The 22,445-nt window shown below is 39.8% G+C and overlaps 2 protein-coding genes across 2 annotated transcripts; both read left to right on the top strand.

Moving 5' to 3' along the window:
- The first annotated feature begins 4,300 nt into the window (after window positions 1-4,300).
- On the top strand, window positions 4,301-7,821 carry LOC129760160 (uncharacterized). Its single transcript, XM_055757749.1, has 2 exons — window positions 4,301-5,259; window positions 5,332-7,821. The coding sequence occupies exons 1-2, from the start codon at window positions 4,522-4,524 to the stop codon at window positions 7,687-7,689; spliced, it is 3,096 nt and encodes a 1,031-aa protein (XP_055613724.1). The 5' UTR covers window positions 4,301-4,521; the 3' UTR covers window positions 7,690-7,821.
- LOC129760159 (uncharacterized) lies at window positions 7,745-10,365 on the top strand. The gene is made up of 2 exons (XM_055757748.1): window positions 7,745-10,099; window positions 10,147-10,365. Exons 1-2 carry the CDS (start codon window positions 7,745-7,747, stop codon window positions 10,363-10,365), a joined length of 2,574 nt encoding a protein of 857 aa, XP_055613723.1.
- The last annotated feature ends 12,080 nt before the right edge of the window (window positions 10,366-22,445 follow it).

The following is a 22,445-nucleotide window of genomic DNA, read 5'->3' as shown; positions in this document are numbered from 1 at the left end:
TATCAGGACCAAATACGAGAAATCTCAATTTTTGCGTACCGCAAGTATGCCACGGTAAGAATAATAAATCAAGTATTATTATCGAGTTAGTATACTCAAAATCCCATGCAAGGCTGATTTAAGTGCAAAAAAATCTGAGAATTGCAAATTGACAAAAACTTGTGTGTGTGTGTGTGTGTGTGTGTGTGTGTGTGTGTGTGTGTGTGTGTGTGTGTGTGTGTGTGTGTGTGTGTGTGTGTGTGTGTGTGTGTGTGTGTGTGTGTGTGTGTGTGTGTGTGTGTGTGTGTGTGTGTGTGTGTGTGTGTGTGTGTGTGTGTGTGTGTGTGTGTGTGTGTGTGTGTGTGTGTGTGTGTGTGTGTGTGTGTGTGTGTGTGTGTGTGTGTGTGTGTGTGTGTGTGTGTGTGTGTGTGTGTGTGTGTGTGTGTGTGTGTGTGTGTGTGTGTGTGTGTAGAATGTTGCTTCTATTTTGATTTTGGAATTCACTCTTCAATTGTCAAAATGCCGTCCAAGGAAGAACAGCAGCGTATCAAAATTTTGCTCGCGCATCGCGAAAATCCGAGCTACTCGCACGCAAAGCTGGCAAAATCGCTAAAAGTTGCCCAATCAACCGTTACAAATGTAATTAAAGTGTTTGGGGAACGTTTGTCGACAGCCAAGAAGTCTGGATCGGGGGAAAATCGAAAACCGGAAGCCGCTGAGACGACAAAGAGAGTTGCCGGTAGTTTTAAGCGAAACCCTAACCTCTCTCTCCGAGATGCCACAAATAAGCTGGGTGTATCGTCTACAACCGTGCAACGAGCCGAAAAACGAGCCGGACTATCGACTTACAAGAAGGTAGTGACTCCAAATCGCGATGATAAACAAAATACGACGGCCAAAGCGCGATCCCGGAGGCTGTACACGACGATGCTGACGAAGTTTGACTGCGTGGTAATGGACGACGAAACCTACGTCAAAGCCGACTACAAGCAGCTTCCGGGACAGGAGTTTTATACGGCAAAAGGAAGGGGAAAGGTAGCAGATATTTTCAAGCACATGAAACTGTTAAAGTTCGCGAAGAACTGTCTGGTTTGGCAAGCCATCTGTACCTGTGGCTTGAAAAGCAGCATTTTCATAGCTTCCGGGACTGTCAACCAAGAAATTTACGTGAAAGAGTGTTTGAATAAACGTCTGCTGCCTTTGCTGAAGAAACACGGTTGTTCCGTACTGTTTTGGCCGGATTTGGCATCTTTCCATTACGGTAAAAAAAAGCCATAGAGTGGTACGCCGCCAACAACGTGCAGGTGGTTCCCAAGGACAAGAACCCTCCCAACACGCCAGAGCGTCGGCCAATTGAGAAATACTGGGCTATTGCCAAGCGGAACCTAAAGAAGACCAAAAAAACTGCTAAGGACGAGCAGCAGTTCAAGGCAAACTGGCTTTCTGCGGCGAAGAAGGTGGACAAGGTGGCTGTACAAAATCTGATGGCAGGGGTTAAGCGTAAGACCCGGCAATTCGGTTTGGAAAAGCGGAAGCCTATCTGAATATTTTTTCTGAATTTTATACTGATTGAACTTGAAAAAGAAATTTAATTTGATTTTTTAAATAAACGATTTCACAGATTTACACGCGTTTTCCCTTGACCAAATTTTGACCGTATCACCCTTAACTTTTAAAAATTCGTCAAAAATTCTGTGTTTCGTATTTGACTATCTAAAAATGCAAAAATATGCCAATATACGTCAACTTTTCAATACTCTTTTCAAAAATTATCTGGTGTGACGTAAACAGTTTTGACGGTTGGTTCATTGGTTGAAAATTTTTAATTTTTTTGTGGTCATGATCGTATAATTTTGTTTGAATATATCCAAGTTTGCAACGTATAGCTTCTAATTTAAGCATTCTTGGACATTAAGTGAAATTATTTTGAGCAACTGATTTACAGTCTTTTCCGAAGCATGTTTTTTCGGATTTTGTCCCTAGACTTTGAATAACGAAAAACTGAAATGTTGTAAGTGAATAATGTCTGAAAAACATATTTTTGAATTACATAAGTTTTTAAGCTATACAACAAAATTGAATTAATATAATTGAAAGTTTCTTATAATCCTATAGCCATTTCTCGTGCCAAATTTTCACTCATGCCAAATTTAGTTCTATTTGCTTTGTTACTCCTCAAGTGACGCAAAAAATGGTAAGGGAACCCTTAACTTTTCCTCGCTCCTACCTACCTAACCTAAGGGTCCAGCGCCGATTGACCGGCGCATAGGGCTGAGATAAAAGATCTCCACTGCTGGCGATCCGGAGCCAGCGTCTTCACTTGCTGCCAGCCAAGGTTCTCGTCAACTGTGCGGATTTCAGCGGCTAAACTACGCCGCCACGAGCTTTTGGGCCTGCCTCTTCTTCGATGCCCATCTGGATTCCAGTCAAGCGCCTCTCTGCAAATCTCGTTTTCATCTCTTCGCAGCGTGTGCCCAATCCATCTCCACTTACGTTCCCGAATCTCGATTTCTAGCGCCTTTTGATGACACCGGCGATGAAGTTCAACGTTTGAGATCCAGTTGCCAGGCCACCAAGCGCGGATGATGTTCCGCAGGCAGCGATTCACAAAAACTTGCAGTTTTCGCGTCGTCACCGCATATGTGCACCAAGTTTCACACCCGTACAGCAATACGGATTTGACGTTTGAGTTGAAAATTCGGATCTTAGTTCGTAGAGAGATCTGGCGTGACCGCCAGATGTTTCGGAGACTCGCAAACGCAAATCGGGCCTTTCTGATCCGGGTTTCGATGTCCTTCTTGGTACCACCATCAGGCGTAATCTGGCTACCAAGATACTGGAAGCACTCCACTGTCTCAACCTGTTGTCCAGCTACCACGAAATTGGAACGATTTTCTGTATTGATTTCCATCGACTTGGTCTTTCCGACATTGATTTTGAGACCTGCTGCCTTGGAGCTTTCGGTGAGGTCGTCGAGTTTGCTCTGCATGTCTTGTTGTGTTTGGGCGAGCAAAACAATATCGTCTGCCAGGTCAAGGTCGTTCAGTTGCTCCATGGTTGAAGGATTCCACGGCAATCCTCGGTTTGGTCTACAGTCAATCGATCCAGTCAAGATCTCATCCATTACGATGAGAAAAAGCAGCGGTGACAAAATACATCCTTGTCTCACTCCAGCAGTTACCGGGATTGGTTCAGACAAGACACCGTCGTGCAAGACCTTGCACGAAAATGCCTCGTACTGTGCTTCGATGAGATGGACTAGTTTCTCTGGGACCCCTCGTCGTCTAAGAGCAGCCCAGATGTTTTCATGGTTCAGTCGGTCAAATGCTTTTTCGAAATCAACGAACACCAGCAGAAGAGAGTCCTGGAATTCGTTGATTTGTTCCAGTATTATTCGTAGCGTTGTGATGTGGTCCACACATGATCGTCCGGATCGGAATCCAGCTTGTTGCCGTCGGAGTGTAGCGTCGATTTTCTCCTGGATCCTGTTCAGGATAACTTTGCAGAGTACTTTAAGGGTTGTACAGATCAAAGTTATGCCACGCCAGTTACCGCACTCTGTTAGGTCTCCTTTCTTTGGGACCTTTACGAGGATACCCTGCATCCAGTCGGCCGGGAATGTTGCAGTATCCCAAATGTCAGCGAAAAGACGGTGCAACATTTGTGCTGACAAGGCAGGGTCGGCTTTGAGCATTTCAGCAGGAATGCAATCGATTCCAGGCGCTTTGTTGGATTTCATGTCCTTGATTGCCGCTTCTATTTCAGCCAGCGTGGGCGCTTCCGAGTTGACGCCATTAATGCGACTTACTGTGGGCGCCTCGAGCTGCGGGTTCTGTTGGTGTTAGTAGAACTGGCAACCTTGGTACGGAGATCGGACAAACGTCAACGCGTTGGCGCCGAAAAAGAATTGTCATTGTTAGAAAATTGATCGAAACTGCGACACGTTTTTTCCTGACCTGGCAGTTAGTTAGTTTTTAGTGAATAGTTTTTTTGAGAAAACCGTATGTATTGATTACTCGTTGTTCCGATCATTCTTTAATGTATTTTGTTATAGTAGGTGGAATCTATTTTGCTAGTTGCGCGTGATTTGAGTGCTCGCGGGTTTGTGAGTCGGAAGAGGTTAGGTGATAGAAATTCCTTACTGCGCAATTTGCCACTAAAATATTGTATTTCCTTTGATAGTTTGAGTGACCGTTCGATTGTTCCGGTTAGGTGTACCGGGTTGAGCTCAATTAGAGCGGTAGGAAAGAAAAAGCGTAAGTACGCAAGAATACTTGTTTTGTACCCGATGATAAATATGATTTTCGTCCATTGGCTTCAAATAGCCGGTGATATCCGACGGTTTAGGGTTGCCAGAGCTAGAGCTTAGGGTAAACGGCGAAACTTATTTGTAAGTTCATAAAAGATTGTTTACATTATCACCATTTAATAATAAATGTATTTACAGTCGAGTTCGTTCGCATACAACGTACTACGGAACAGTTTTTATTTCCCATAAATCTCGAAAATAAAGCTGCAACGAGCAACCTAAACCTGGAACCGATGATGGAAGGCCCTACCGGAGAGCTGTTCAACTGCGTGACATGTCGCCGCCCGGATTCAGCGCAGAGCATGGTCGCTTGTGACGAGTGTTCGCAATGGCAACATTATGGATGCGCCGGTGTTACGGCTACCATAGCCGATCGAAGCTGGCTCTGCTGCAGATGCGTAGCTAGTCACAACGCAGTTAATTCGACTCAAACCGGCAACATAAACTCGCCCGAAGCACACACAACGTTTGCTTCAGCTCGCGCCGCTGAACGTCATGATAATACCACCGGTCCAATAAGAGGGAGACAGGACGATCCAAATTTCGGAAGACTTCAATCCTCGTCTAATTCGAATGCCGGATCAGTCGTCTCAGTCAATGCTATTGCTCATCTTCGTTTAAGGCACCTGAAAGAGCAAAAGGATTTGGAGGATCAAAAAGCGGAACGGGATCGCGAGTTTCTTGCTAGAAAGCAGCAGCTAGAAGCAGAAATAGCTTTGGAAGAGCTCAATGAAGGATGTGATCGTAGCGTAGGAGGAAAAAGTCATCGAAGTATCGCCGGTTGGGTGGAACAACAATGCGGATTCGTGCATACTTCTACCCCAGTCCAGCAGAAACCCGAGACAGTGGCTCCAAGTGCGAACCCACATCCCGCCATCCAACAGCGAGAGGAGCGGCAAAGAATGCAAGCAGTTATTCAATCAGGTCAACAGATTCAACCAAGCACTGCGCCAAAACAAGCAGAGATTCCAGTAAGAAATCCTCCCCCAGCTATAGCACCGGGCCCAAGGAGCAATTATCTTGATTCGAATCCACGTTTTCAGCCAGTGGCTCAGAATCCAGTTCCACCTGTACCAGTGAATCCGCTAACATTGGCACCGCCGAGCTCGTCGCAGTTCCCTGGATTTCCAGTGATGAATAACCCCTACGGGGCGATGTATTTTCCGAATATTCCTGACATGCCGTCATCTGGTGCTGATTATCAGTTTGCGCACCCTCAGGGAGGAGTCTTTATCAACAACCCAGTCAGGCATCCGAACTTTGGTTTGAATGTACAGCCGTGTGCTTGGCAAGCATCCGAGCAGCACCCGCCTACAGTTCCACCAACAGTGTCAGCAGATTTGGGTAAAGGATTTCCTCATGCTACAGGTCGCATGATTACGCCACAGCAACTGGCGGCGCGTCAAGTTGTCTCTAGAGACCTCCCCAAGTTTTCCGGGGACCCACTCGAGTGGCCCATGTTCTTGAGTGCATTTGAATCGACAACGGCCATGTGTGGCATACAACCCGACGAGAACCTCGCTAGGCTACAGAAGAGTCTTATTGGTAGCGCTCGCGAAAAGGTTCAGAATATTCTAACGCTGCCGGATGCAATCCCGGAAATTATCGACATCCTACGAGCCGAGTGTGGAAGGCCAGACCAAATTGTATACTGTCTGCTATCCAAGATCCGGAAAACCGCTCAGCCGTCTGTGACGAAATTGGAGACGCTTGTGACGTTCGGCAGAGAGGTACGCAACATGGTGACGTACATGCAGTCAGCGAAACTGAACACCCATTTGGACAATCCACTCTTGCTGGCAGAGCTTGTCGCTAAGCTTCCACCCGACTTGCAGCTACAATGGGGTATGAACTTAGCAGCTCTTCCTGAACCGTCGCTTGGTGATTTCTGTGCGTTTGTGTCGGCTTATCGAACAGCGGCATGCAAGGTGAAATTGACGTCGGATGTTGGTCTGAATGAAAAAGCCACCAAAGGTGTTGTGAGAAAGGAGAAGCCAGTTTATTTGAACGCACATTCCGCCTCCGTGTCCTCAGCGCCTGGACCACCGGCTTCGAAAGTTAATCCGGAGCTAAAGCCGTGCCTGATGTGCAAAAGTACAACGCACAGAGTCCGAACTTGTAAGCAGTTCGAAACGTTGCCGCTCGAAGAGAAGCTGAGGTTCATCAGTGAAACGGGAATGTGTAGGCGTTGTCTGGCGCCGCATGGAAGGTGGCCTTGCCGAAACAAGCAGCCTTGCGGGATCAATGGATGCCCTGAGCCCCACCATAAACTGTTACATCCAAGAAGTGGTACGACTCTCAAGAGTCAAGGATCGGAATCTTCTGTATCGGTAACTGCCCATCATCAACACCAGCAAGGCACCACATTCTTCAAAATACTTCCGGTGACTCTTCACGCGAACGGGAAGTCGGTGTCCACATTTGCTTTTCTGGACGACGGATCCGACCTGACGCTGGTCGAAGACGAACTTATCGACGAACTGGGCTTGGTGGGCGAAAGAATTCCGCTTTGCTTGCAGTGGACTAGTAACGTCACGAGAAGTGAGAGTAACTCTCGTAAGGTCGAGATAGGTATCTCAGGTGCTTCGAACAATCGCATCCATCAGCTGGCGAACGTAAGAACCGTTGAGAGCTTGGAATTACCGAAGCAGAGCCTGGATTATGAGAGTCTCTCGAAGCAATTCCCCCATCTGTGTGGACTTCCCATCAGCAGCTACCGGACGGCCGTGCCACGAATTCTTATCGGTGTCGACAATGCCCAGCTCAACTTAGCTTTGAAGAAGAGGGAAAGATCCGGAGGAGAACCTATTGCTGCTAAATTTCGCCTCGGATGGGCAATATTCGGTGGAAGAAGAGCACCTGAAACGATAGGTAGTGCTTTCCTTCATGTCTGCGAGAGCTCCAATAGCCGCGAGCTCCATGAACCGGTCCAGCAGTATCTTGAATTCGAAAACCTGGCGATATCCGGATTGATACCACCCGAATCCGATGAAGATCGACGGGCCAGAAGATTACTCGAAAAGACGACAGTTCGTATACCATCCGGAAAGTTCCAAAATGGATTGTTTTGGAAAAGCGATGAGCCGGTTTTTCCGAACAACTTTACCAAGGCAGTACGTCGACACGGTTGTTTTGAAAGGCGCTTGCTGAAAGATCCCGAACTGAAAACTAATATTGACAAACAAATCAACGATTATCTACACAAGGGGTACGTTCACAAAGCAACGTCAGACGAGCTCCGCAACAGTGACGACGGAAAGATTTGGCACCTGCCAATCAGCGCAGTGCGATCCGAGCAAGTTAACAAAGGTGCGTGTATTCTGGGATGCTGCGGCTACGTATGGAGGAATCTTTCTGAGCTCCCAGCTTTTGTTCCAGTTGATTATTCGTTCGGCAGATAGAAACGCACAACGATATTTGTATCAGGAGAATTCAGAAGCTGCGCTCGACGTGTACATGGACGTCGCAACGTTCGGGGCAACGTGCTCCCCGTGTTCAGCACAGTTTGCTAAGAATGGAAACGCCCAGGAACATAAAGATCGTTATCCGGAAGCTGCTGAAGCAATTGTTGACAACACATATGTTGACGATTTTCTTGCGAGCTGTGATACCATTGAAGAGGCAACGAAACTGGCTTTGGAAGTGAGTTTGGTCAACCGATCGGCTGGTTTTGAGATACCTAGTTGGCAGTCGAATTCCGAACACCTCCTGAAACGGGTTGGGGTGACTACTGGAGATGAGATGAAGAGCTTTGCCATCGAGAAGACGACAAAAACCGAAAGAGTCCTCGGTATGATGTGGGTACCGAGTGAAGATGTGTTTGTATTTTCGGCGGATTTCCGAACAGATCTACTCCCGTTGCTGTCTGGGGAAACGCGACCAACAAAGCGGCAAGTGTTGCAGGTGGTCATGAGCCTTTTTGACCCGCTCGGAATTGTGGCCTGCTACACCATACACGGGAAAATTCTCATCCAGTCCATCTGGCGTTCGGGAATTCTGTGGGATGATCCTATCTGCGACGACGACTTTGATATGTGGCAGCGCTGGATCAAACTGACACCGAAGTTGGAAAATGTAAGAGTGCCACGTTGTTATTTCCCCAACTACACTACCGGCAGCTACAATTCACTTCAGCTGCATGTGTTCGTGGACGCCAGTGAGCTGGCCTACTGTGCTGCGGCCTATTTTAGAATCGTTGACGGAGATACTCCCCGCTGCGCTCTGGTGGCAGCTAAGGCCAAAGTTACACCTTTAAGACCACAATCCATACCTCGAAACGAGCTGGGCGCTGCAGTGATTGGTTCTCGGTTGCTGAAGTCTGTAGAAGAAAGTCACTCACTGCAAATTACCGAAAAGTTCCTGTGGACCGATTCTTCGACTGTTATGGCCTGGCTCCGTGCGGATCCACGAAAATATCGCCAATTTGTCGGTTTTAGAATAGCAGAAATTTTGACGAATACTTCGGTGGAAGACTGGCAGTGGGTTCCTTCCCGTGACAACATAGCCGACCAAGGAACCAAATGGGGTAATGGTCCCAACTTCGATCCAGATGGTTTGTGGTACAAAGGACCCGAATTCTTGTACCGACCAACAGAAGAATGGCCGAAACAAAAACCCTGCTTGGAGTCACCCAAAGACGAATTACGGTCGGTAAACGTTCATCGTCAGTCTGACGATGATTTTGTAGTCAACATGGAAAGTTTCTCGCGGTGGGATGGGCTACTCAACCGAGTTGCTTATATGTATCATTTCGTGCACCGCTTCAAGCGCTTCAAACGGGAACCGGTGGAATCTAGTGAATCCTGTGGTGATCTGAATCGTGATGATTATGTGTCGGCGGAAGCAGCCATTTGGCGGGCTGTGCAGCGACAGGTGTTTGCGGAAGAAATTCAAGCGCTTAGAAGCAGTTCTGAGCTTTCATCGAAGCAGTGGAAGCGTATCGGCAAGGGAAGTGTCCTAGCGAAGCTATCACCGGTGATCGATGAGTCCGGTGTTCTCCGGATGGCGAGCAGAATCGACCCTCAAGCGGCTTATTATTCGTTCGACTTTCGAAATCCTGTGATAATACCAAGAGATCATCATGTCACCACTCTTTTGATCCTGCGATTTCACCAAAAGTACGGCCATGCCAATACCGAGACTGTACTGAACGAGCTCAAGCAACGTTACTACATCCCCCGGATGAGAGCCAGTGTGAAGAAGGCGATTAAAAGCTGCATGTGGTGTCGTGTTTATCTGGCTAGACCACAGGCTCCAAAAATGGCCCCACTCCCCCAGCCCAGGGTTAAACCCTATGTACGACCGTTCACCTTCACAGGGCTGGACTACTTCGGACCCCTGCTGGTCAAACGAGGACGTAGCGACGAAAAAAGGTGGGTCGCGCTTTTCACCTGCCTCTCGGTGAGGGCGTTGCACCTAGAAGTGGTGCATTCTTTATCGGCAGAATCCTGCAGGATGGCAATTCGGCGGTTTGTCGCTAAGCATGGTCCTCCTCAAGAGATATTCAGCGACAATGGGACGAACTTCCGCGGGGCAGCCCGAGAGTTGGAAGAAGAAACTAATGCAATCAATAAGGAGTTAGCGAGCTACTTTACCAACAGCCATACACAATGGCACTTCAACCCCCCTTCTGCCCCCCATATGGGCGGGGTTTGGGAGAGGAAAGTCCGGTCCGTGAAGGAGGCGTTCAAGACTCTCTCGCACCATCAAAGGCTAGACGATGAAGGACTGCGAACATTGCTCTCGGAAGCAGAATTGATAGTCAACTCCCATCCGCTGACGTTCGTGCCGCTGGAGGATCCCAACGAAGAAGTGCTGACTCCAAATCATTTCCTTTGGCTAAGTTCCGGCGAGGACAGCAAACCACCAAGGGTACCAATCGACGATGTTACACCTCTTCGACCAAACTGGAAGGTTATTCAACACTTAACAAACCAGTTTTGGAAGCGCTGGGTGCAAGCTTACCTACCTACTATAGCCTGCAGGACGAAATGGTTCGCGGAAACGCGGCCGCTGAAGGTCGGCGATCTAGTGGTCATCGTAGACGAGTCCGTGCGCAACGGATGGCTCCGAGGTAAGGTGGTGAGGACTTATCCAGGACGAGACGAACAAGTTCACAAGGTCGACGTGGAGACTTGCGACGGATCTACTCTTCAAAGACCAGCGGTAAAGGTTGCTCTGTTGGACGTGCAGGAGGAGAGTAAAGTCGATTGACTACGACGTTACGGGTTGGGGTGTTAGTAGAACTGGCAACCTTGGTACGGAGATCGGACAAACGTCAACGCGTTGGCGCCGAAAAAGAATTGTCATTGTTAGAAAATTGATCGAAACTGCGACACGTTTTTTCCTGACCTGGCAGTTAGTTAGTTTTTAGTGAATAGTTTTTTTGAGAAAACCGTATGTATTGATTACTCGTTGTTCCGATCATTCTTTAATGTATTTTGTTATAGTAGGTGGAATCTATTTTGCTAGTTGCGCGTGATTTGAGTGCTCGCGGGTTTGTGAGTCGGAAGAGGTTAGGTGATAGAAATTCCTTACTGCGCAATTTGCCACTAAAATATTGTATTTCCTTTGATAGTTTGAGTGACCGTTCGATTGTTCCGGTTAGGTGTACCGGGTTGAGCTCAATTAGAGCGGTAGGAAAGAAAAAGCGTAAGTACGCAAGAATACTTGTTTTGTACCCGATGATAAATATGATTTTCGTCCATTAGCTTCAAATAGCCGGTGATATCCGACGGTTTAGGGTTGCCAGAGCTAGAGCTTAGGGTAAACGGCGAAACTTATTTGTAAGTTCATAAAAGATTGTTTACATTATCACCATTTAATAATAAATGTATTTACAGTCGAGTTCGTTCGCATACAACGTACTACGGAACAGTTTTTATTTCCCATAGTTGGCCATTGCTATTTGTAACTCGGAAAAGTTGATCAAAATGCTCAGTCCAACGCTTGAGCTGATCTGTTCGATCTGTCAGCAGCTGACCTGCTCGGTCTTTCAGCGGCATTCTTGCATTAGTCCTTGCACCACTGAGGCGGCGAGAAATGTCAAGTAATCGGATATCTCCATTGGCGGCGGCTCTTTCCCCCTCTTCGGCTAGGGAGTTTGTCCAGGCTCTCTTGTCTCGTCTACAAACTCGTTTAACTGCCTTTTCTAGCTCCGCATATCGTAAGCGGGCGGCTGCTTTGGCTGACCCGGTACATGCCTGCTCAATTCCGACTTTCGCCTTTCTCCGATCATCGATCATCCTCCAGGTTTCATCCGACATCCATTCACTTCGTCTTCCACAAACTTTACCGAGAATACCATGGCTCGTCGTGATAAAGGCATTCTTGATTCCACACCACTGTTCTTCGACTGTTCCGTCTGTCGGCAGCTCCGAGGCTCGGGATTCTAGCTGTTCAACGTATGCCCTTTTCACCTCTGGATTCTCCAACCGGCGGACGTCGTATCGACACCCGACTTTCTCCTCGCGCCGTTGGACACGCGCAACTCTCAGTCGTATCTCGCCAAGGACGAGGTGATGGTCAGATGCAATGTCTGCGCTTCGTTTGTTGCGGACATCAAGGAGGCTCCTTCTCCATTTTCGGCTGATGCAGATGTGGTCAATTTGATTTTCTGTTCGGCCATCTCGGGATACCCAAGTGACCTTATGTGCTGGTCGATGGGGGAAGAGCGATCCACCGATCACCATGTTGTTGTTGCCACAAAATTCTACAAACAGCTCTCCGTTTTCGCTCATCTGTCCTAGACCATGGCGCCCCATGATGCGCTCAAAGTCCTGATTATCGGAGCCAATCTTTGCGTTGAAGTCGCCTAAGTGGATTTGAATGTCACCCTTCGGAATTCTCTCAACCACGCTGTTCAATTGACTGTAAAACTGCTCTTTCTCCTGCAAATCGGCAACGTCAGTAGGCGCATAACACTGGACCATTGTAAGGTTTCTAACCCGTGTTCTGAATCTGGCTACGATTATTCTTTCGTTTGTCGGTTCCCATCTTATGAGGGCCGCATGGGCCTGCGGGCTTAACAGGAAACCAACTCCTCGTTCCCGAGTAGCATGTTCTCCTCGTATGCCAGAGTAAAGCAGTACTCGCCCGGACTGTGTCTTGTGTTCTCCAGCGTTAGGCCAACGGACTTCGCTCAGTCCCAATATCTCTAGCTTGAGGCGGCTAACTTCTCTAGCAAGTTGAGCTAGCTTTCCTGGCTGGGCAAGGGTCAAAACATTCCAAGTTCCAATTCTAGTCCGTGTTTTCATGCTAAAAGTCGTTGCCAAAGTTCCAATTCGGTTATTTCTTCTCTCAGTTTCTGTAACAATATAAGGTATCAGGAGGAGTAGGTTGTTAGCCTAAAGTCCCTATCCCGCGATGGGGCTGCCATCTTGGACTTAGCTGGCGGGAGCCGCATTTCATAAATTCAGCCGCTTGCTGCAAGACAGACGCTGTTTGAGCCGCCCCTGACCTGGAGAACAGACGCTCGGTTGTTGTTGCACGCCGCCCCTGACCTGGGGAACAGACGCGTGCGGCCACCTTCTCAGTCTGCATGCGACCAAAGCATCCACCGGGGTTGGGTACCCGATCTCCGCTTAGGTTACTCGCTCCCCACAGGCACTTTTGCGCACTCACATACGCTTTCATGTCAAATTTTCTTCCATTTTCTCGAATAGTTCTTGAGTTATGGAATAAAATTTGTATGGAAGCCCCTCTTCTCTCTTCCTATGTTCCCAATGGAAAAATGATGGTGTCAAATAATCTAGAACTATTTCTTGTATTCAAATACTCTCCGATGCCAATTTTTTTCCATTTGTTTTAATAGTTTTATTGTATGTAAAAATTGAGGAGGAGCTCCTTCCCTTTTTCTTTTTGGAAGGAGATAGGTTACTAAAGAATTATAGAAACATTTTTGGAGACCTGATACCCTCCCATGCCAAATTTGTTTCTATTTTCTCGATTTTTCCTCCAGTTATACGAAAAATACTATGGAAGATCCCACTCTCCCCTTCTCATTTCCCTATAGGAAGGAGGGAGAAGTCTCAAATAATTATAGAAAAATTTCTAGTATCCAAATATCCTCCCTTCCCAAATTTGGTATCATTTACTTGATCGGTTCTCGAGTTATGCAAATATTCGTCTTCTTCAACTCCACAGGAAGCATTCGTCCCTAAGTATATTCGTCTTTTGTTTAATAGCCCCCCCCTCTCCTTCCTATGAAGGGGAAGGGTCTCAAACCATAATAGGAACCTTTCCTGGCCTTCAATATCCTCACCCGTCAAGTTTCACGCCAATCAGTTTCTAAGTCTATCGGGAACAGATTGACAAACATCCATTTTTTTCAATTTTTTTTTACTCAACGTTTCTAGAATTGAAAAACGGTGATAATATCTGTCATTCAATCAGCAACAGAACCGAACGCAGAGTTTTCCTACAATTGATCAAATAAAAATCTGTTATCATTGCATGGGATTCAATATTTATCAGGCGCTGAATTGTTAGCGACAACGACGAGAAGGCTCGTTTCTGTAGAAATGATTTTGATTTATAGGCTCCCCTTTTTGTTGGATAATTTTTCGTGCCTCGCTAGATGGTGGCAATTTGTTTTTTAAGTTTTCTTTTCAAAATAGCCTTATGCACGATTTTTTTTTATCAGAACAAAGCAATTTCATTGACTATTTGTAATCAATTTTACGGTGCAAAAATATCCATCAATCGCTTGGGTGGGATCTTTGTCCGGGCGTCAATATCTCGCCTTCGGGAGGTAAATATCAATCACATCATTCACTAAGCTCTGCTGGCCTGTTCTGTTCTGAGAATGATTTCCATCGACGAGACCTACTTTTTCCCACGCGTGCTGCGGCGCTTTCATTGGCTCAATCACCTGATCTGGACGGTAATCCGCTTGTTGATTATTGAAGTGTTGATCAATGGCCGACCTCACTCTACTCCACCTTTCCACAAACGAGACGGGGTAATTTCTGAATGAATCAATAAAAAAGAATGAATAAACACACATTAATGGTACCGGAATTAATTAGCTACCGATTATCCTCACAAGTGCAAGGATTATCGATGCTTTGGCAACATGTGTCACAATGTTGATGGGTCGGGTAATTTTTATCAGGTCAGGTATATTTTTAATTTTGGTTGTTATAGAACTCCTGTTTGTAAATTTCCTCGAAAAACAACAAAGCGAACCAGTTTTAACTAGAATTTCATTATTTGTTCTCAAATTTTCAACTCAACCAACCACAAAAATGACAAAAATGAGACAAAATGAGACAAAAATGACAAAAATGACAAAAATGACAAAAATGACAAAAATGACAAAAATGACAAAAATGACACAAAAGGACAAAAATGACAAAAATGACAAAAATGATAAAAATGACAAAAAAAGGCAAAAATGACAAAAATGACAAAAATTGAAAATTACAAAAATTACCAAAATGACAAAAATGACAAAAATAAAAAAATAATCAAAATGACAAAAATGACAAAAATGACAAAAATGACCAAAATGACCAAAATGACCAAAATGACAAAAATGACCAAAATGACCAAAATGACAAAAATGACAAAAATGACAAAAATGACAAAAATGACAAAAATGACAAAAATGACAAAAATGACAAAAATGACAAAAATGACAAAAATGACAAAAATGACAAAAATGACAAAAATGACAAAAATGACAAAAATGACAAAAATGACAAAAATGACAAAAATGACAAAAATGACAAAAATGACAAAAATGACAAAAATGACAAAAATGACAAAAATGACAAAAATGACAAAAATGACAAAAATGATAAAAATGACAAAAAAAAGGCAAAAATGACAAAAATGACAAAAATGACAAAAATTACAAAAATTACCAAAATGACAAAAAATAACAAAAATGAAAAAAATAATCTAAATGACAAAAATGACAAAAATGACAAAAATTACAAAAATGACAAAAATGACAAAAATGACCAAAATGACAAAAAATGACAAAAATGACAAAAATGACAAAAAATGACAAAAATGACAAAAATGACAAAAATGACAAAAATGACAAAAATGACAAAAATGACAAAAATGACAAAAATGACAAAAATGACAAGAATGACAAGAATGACAAAAATGACAAAAATGACAAAAATGACAAAAATGGCAAAAATGACAAAAATGGCAAAAGTGACAAAAATGACAAAAATGACAAAAATGACAAAAACGACAAAAATGACAAAAATGACAAAAATGACAGAAATTACAAAAATTACAAAAATAACAAAAATAACAAAAATGACAAAAATTACAAAAATTACAGAAATTACAAAATAATCAAAATGACAAAAATGACCAAAATAACAAAAATGACAAAACTGACCAAAATGACCAAAATGAGAAATATGACAAAAATGAAAAAAAAAATAATAATAAATATGACAAAACTGACAAAAATGACAAAAATGTCAAAGATAACAAAAATGACAAAAATGACAAAAATAACAAAATTTACAAAATTGACAAAAATGACAAAAATGACAAAAATGACAAAAATGACAAAAATGACAAAAATGACAAAAATGACAAAAATGACAAAAATGACAAAAATCACAAAAATTACAAAAATGACAAAATAATCAAAATGACAAAAATGACCAAAATGACATAAATGAGAAATATGACAAAAATGAAAAAAATGAAAAAAAAAGTAATAATAAATATGACAAAAATGACAAAAATGACAAAAATGACAAAAATGACAAAAATGACAAAAATGACAAAAATGACAAAAATGACAAAAATGACAAAAATGACAAAAATGACAAAAATGACAAAAATGACAAAAATGACAAAAATGACAAAAATGACAAAAATGACAAAAATGACAAAAATGACAAAAATGACAAAAATGACAAAAATGACAAAAATGACAAAAATGACAAAAATGACAAAAATGACAAAAATGACAAAAATGACAAAAATGACAAAAATGACAAAAATGACAAAAATGATAAAAATGACAAAAATGACAAAAATGACAAAAATGACAAAAATGACAAAAATGACAAAAATGACAAAAATGACAAAAATGACAAAAATGACAAAAATGACAAAAATGACAAAAATGACAAAAATGACAAAAATGACAAAAATGACAAAAATGACAAAAATGACAAAAATGTCAAAAATGACAAAAATGACAAAAATGACAAAAATGACAAAAATGACAAAAATGACAAAAATGACAAAAATGACAAAAATGACAAAAATGACAAAAATGACAAAAATGACAAAAATGACAAAAATGACAAAAATGACAAAAATGACAAAAATGACAAAAATGACAAAAATGACAAAAATGACAAAAATGACAAAAATGACAAAAATGACAAAAATGACAAAAATGACAAAAATGACAAAAATGACAAAAATGACAAAAATGACAAAAATGACAAAAATGACAAAAATGACAAAAATGACAAAAATGACAAAAATGACAAAAATGACAAAAATGACAAAATTGACAAAAATGACAAACATGACAAATATGACAAATATGACAAAAATGACAAAAATGACAAAAATGACAAAAATGACAAAAATGACAAAAATGACAAAAATGATAAAAATGACAAAAAAAAGGCAAAAATGACAAAAATGACAAAAATGACAATAATTAAAAATTACAAAAATTACCAAAATGACAAAAAATAACAAAAATGAAAAAAATAATCTAAATGACAAAAATGACAAAAATGACAAAAATGACAAAAATGACAAAAATGACAAAAATTACAAAAATTACAAAAATTACAAAAATTACAAAAATTACAAAAATGACAAAAATGACAAAAATGACAAAAATGACAAAAAATGACAAAAAATGACAAAAATGACAAAAATGACAAAAATGACAAAAATGACAAAAGTGACAAAAATGACAAAAATGACAAAAATGACAAAAATGACAAAAATGACAAAGATGACAAAAATGACAAAAATGACAAAAATGACAAAAATGACAAAAATGACAAAAACGACAAAAATGACAAAAATGACAAAAATGACAGAAATTACAAAAATTACAAAAATAACAAAAATGACAAAAATTACAAAAATTACAGAAATTACAAAAATGACAAAATAATCAAAATGACAAAAATGACCAAAATAACAAAAATGACAAAACTGACCAAAATGACCAAAATGACATAAATGAGAAATATGACAAAAATGAAAAAAAAAAAAATAATAATAAATATGACAAAACTGACAAAAATGACAAAAATGACAAAATTTACAAAATTGACAAAAATGACAAAAATGACAAAAATGACAAAAATGACAAAAATGACAAAAATGACAAAAATGACAAAAATGACAAAAATGACAAAAATGACAAAAATGACAAAAATGACAAAAATGACAAAAATGACAAAAATGACAAAAATGACAAAAATGACAAAAATGACAAAAATGACAAAAATGACAAAAATCACAAAAATCACAAAAATTACAAAAATGACAAAATAATCAAAATGACAAAAATGACCAAAATGACATAAATGAGAAATATGACAAAAATGAAAAAAATGAAAAAAAAAGTAATAATAAATATGACAAAAATGACAAAAATGACAAAAATGACAAAAATGACAAAAATGACAAAAATGACAAAAATGACAAAAATGACAAAAATGACAAAAATGACAAAAATGACAAAAATGACAAAAATGACAAAAATGACAAAAATGACAAAAATGACAAAAATGACAAAAATGACAAAAATGACAAAAATGACAAAAATGACAAAAATGACAAAAATGACAAAAATGACAAAAATGACAAAAATGACAAAAATGACAAAAATGACAAAAATGACAAAAATGACAAAAATGACAAAAATGACAAAAATGACAAAAATGACAAAAATGACAAAAATGACAAAAATGACAAAAATGACAAAAATGACAAAAATGACAAAAATGACAAAAATGACAAAAATGACAAAAATGACAAAAATGACAAAAATGATAAAAATGATAAAAATGACAAAAATGACAAAAATGACAAAAATGACAAAAATGACAAAAATGACAAAAATGACAAAAATGACAAAAATGACAAAAATGACAAAAATGACAAAAATGACAAAAACGACAAAAATGACAAAAATGACAAAAATGACAAAAATGACAAAAATGACAAAAATGACAAAAATGACAAAAATGACAAAAATGACAAAAATGACAAAAATGACAAAAATGACAAAAATGACAAAAATGACAAAAATGACAAAAATGACAAAAATGACAAAAATGACAAAAATGACAAAAATGACAAAAATGACAAAAATGACAAAAATGACAAAAATGACAAAAATGACAAAAATGACAAAAATGACAAAAATGACAAAAATGACAAAAATGACAAAAATGACAAAAATGACAAAAATGACAAAAATGACCAAAATGACAAAAATGACAAAAATGACAAAAATGACAAAAATGACAAAAATGACAAAAATGACAAAAATGACAAAAATGACAAAAATGACAAAAATGACAAAAATGACAAAAATGACAAAAATGACAAAAATGACAAAAATGACAAAAATGACAAAAATGACAAAAATGACAAAAATGACAAAAATGACAAAAATGACAAAAATGACAAAAATGGCAAAAATGACAAAAATGACAAAAATGACAAAAATGACAAAAATAACAAAAATGACAAAAATGACAAAAATGACAAAAATGACAGAAATGACAGAAATGACAGAAATGACAAAAATGACAAAAATGACAGAAATGACAAAAATGACAAAATTGACAAAAATGACAAACATGACAAATATGACAAAAATGACAAAAAGTGGCGAAAATTAAGAAAATGACAAAATTAACGAGAATGACAAAATTGAAAAAAATATGACAAAAATTACAAAAATAAAAAAAATTACAAAAATGATAAAAATGGCAAAAATGGTAAAAATGACAAATATGACATTAATAGTAAGAATTTTTTGAAGTTATAAAAATTGTTAAGATTTATATTCATTACATAATATAGTAACCCTAACAACGTAGCATACAGTTAACTTTTCTCCATGATGGCATCACTGACTGGTCAGTTCTACATCCGGTCCGTTCTCTAAGTTCACTTCGTCTACAACCAGTGTTCAGTTCGGACGTACAACATAAAAGAGTGAACATATTAAGTGGTCTATTCGAGCCGGATACAAATATAGGGTAATTATTATATATTCTTTTTTTTTTAAGGTTGTAGGTGAATGATTGAAAATTCAACAAGAAATTGCAAAATTGGATTGCAAATTAAATGATACTGACATTGGGTCAATAATTATGATGGCCTTTAACACTAAACGTACCGGAAGCGGTCAAATGACGGTTTTTGAACTTTAAACGATGATTACGCCTTATATAATTGTTTTTTCGCAAATTTAACAACAGGACTATTTTTGTTTTTGAAATGCAAGTATTTTTGCGTTTTTAAATTTTTTTTAAGTGTTACGGTTTTCCAATAACGTATGTGGTATACCTATTCATACCGCGAGCGGTCAAATGACGGCAAACACCGTTTTCGCTAAAACTCCCTTGTTTCTCAACCGATTACTACCAAATTTAAAGTTTTGAAAAGCTTATAATTCGACTCAAATATGTTTCTTAGACAATTTTCAGCTACAATCAATAATTTTAAAGTTATTTACAGTACAAGAAAAATTTTATGAAAAAACATGCTTCTGGATAAAGGTTGTAAATCAGTTATTAAGTGCTCGAAAAAAATTTCACTTAGTGCCTGAGAAAGCTGAAGTTAGAAGCTATATGTTGCACATATGGAAAAAATTTTGATAATTTTCTAAGATCATGGCCACAAAAAATGTAAAAAAAGATGTGTAAAACCCGTACTTTTCAATCAATCAACCGCCAAAGCTGTTCCTGTTACAGTAGAAAATTTTGAAAAAGTGAATTGAAAAGTAGACGTAATTTGTCACATTTTGGCATCTTTAGATTTTTTGAAATACGAAGTACATAATTTATGACGACTTTTCAAAGGTAGCTGTTTTTCGAACTTTTTATCAATTTGGATTTTCTAAGACAATTCCTACACCTAAGCTCAGCTTTGCACTGGATTTTGAGTACGTTAACGAATAGTTTAGGCAATAAAACTATATGCAAAAGAAAGCTTATTTCATACCGGTTCTAGTGGTGTAACTGCATTGGCGGTGCAATGCTTGGCAAAAATATGATAAATAAAACAGTGAACTAGTTTCTGAATTTTGAGAACTCAGCACAAATTCTTGCTTGGCAGACGGGCGCAGTGGGTGGTAATATCTCAAAGCTATTTTGCACACGAAGACGGATGAAAAGAAACGAAAAAACAAACGAGCATTCGCTCAAATTTTCTAGTTTTACTTTCAGAAATATATTTATTATATTTTTGTAAAGCTGTGCACCGCCAATGCAGTTACATCACCAGAACCGGCATGAAATTTGCTTTCTTTTGCATATAGTTTTATTGCCTAAACTATACGTTAACGTACTCAAAATCCAGTGCAAAGCTGAATTTGGGTGTAGGGATTGTCTCAAAAAATCCAGATTCATAAAAAGTTCGCAAAACAACTACCTTTGAAAAGCCGTCAAAAATTATATATTTAGTATTTTAAAAATCTAAAGATGCCAAAATGTGACAAATTACGTCTTCTTTTCAATTCACTTTTTCAAAATTTTCTACTGTAACAGGAACAGCTTTGGCAGTTGATTGATTGAAAAGTACGGGTTTTACACAACTTTTTTACATTTATTGTGGCCATGATCTTAGAAAATTTTTAAAAAAAATTTCCATATGTCCAACATATAGCTTCTAACTTCAGCTTTCTCAGGCACTAAGTGAAATTTTTTTCGAGCACTTAATAACTGATTTACAACCTTTGTCCTGAAGCATGTTTTTTCATAAAATTTTTCTTGTACTGTGAATAACTTTAAAGTTGTTGATTGTAGCTGAAAATTGTCTGAGAAACATATTTGAGTCGAATTATAAGCTTTTCAAAACTTTAAATTTGGTGGAAATCGGTTGAGAAACAAGGGAGTTTTAGCGAAAACGGTGTTTGCCGTCATTTGACCGCTCGCGGTATGAATAGGTATATACAAAGTGTCGGTATGTTTAGTGTTAATATAGGATTAAAGGATTATGAAGCACTCACCGATTCGATATTGGGTCGAATAATGTTATAAAGTTGATATTGGATCAAGCGTCACAAAATGTGGACATTTTGACATTGGGTCTAAATATCTTTAAATATGAATTGGCAAGAGTCGATACTGGGTCGGCATAAACCTAAATGCTTCGAAACGTAAAATCACGTTCTCACAATATGGCGTTGATGTGGCTGTTGTAGAGACAACCTGGAATGAATTTTCTTTGCTCCTCAGAAGCAAGCAGAAAACATGAAGCTTCTTCAAAATGGCGTTAAATGGCCTCACATTGGGTAGGCTAATTCAGAACGAAATGGATAACGAAACATGCCAGAGGGAATTCATCTGAATGAATTGGCCCGAAAACTGAACGAAGCATAAATTCCTAAGAGTATCATAGCAAGCGTAGCTGTTGCCTAGCAACCTACGACCGGTCTGTCCACTCACGTGTAAATTTTCAATCATTCGGCAAACAGAACAGAACCGGAGAAAATATGCGTTTCTTCGAAACAATCTAATCTTTACCTCAACGATTTACAGTCATGTCTAATAACGAGGATCAAACCAGCACTCGGTGTGTCGAAATTGAGTCGCAGGTTCCCTATGATCAACCAGAAGCAGAAGTTGATTCGGAATCTTCCGACAAACAAGCAGTGGAGGTGCTCCCACCGGACGTGAACAAACTCATTATTCAGCGGAATCACTCGGGCAACAGGATCACGCACATTATTGATACCATCAATGCTTTCCAGAACGACGTCGTTCTACTAGAAACCAGACGTGACATGTTAAAACAATGCTACAGGACCTATGACAATGTACAAAGCTCGTTAGAGCAATCTATTCCAGATAAAATGGAAGCTCGCGACAACATCGAACTAAAGTACATTGCAGGATTGGCTACGTTCGAAAAATTGATTGCGAGTCTTAAAAAAGCAGAAACTACTTCTGGC

The sequence above is a fragment of the Uranotaenia lowii genome, unplaced genomic scaffold, assembly GCF_029784155.1.
Source record: "Uranotaenia lowii strain MFRU-FL unplaced genomic scaffold, ASM2978415v1 HiC_scaffold_477, whole genome shotgun sequence".
Lineage (NCBI taxonomy): Eukaryota > Metazoa > Arthropoda > Insecta > Diptera > Culicidae > Uranotaenia > Uranotaenia lowii.
Note: the sequence above shows the minus strand (reverse complement) of the source record. Positions and strands in the feature narration are given on the sequence as shown.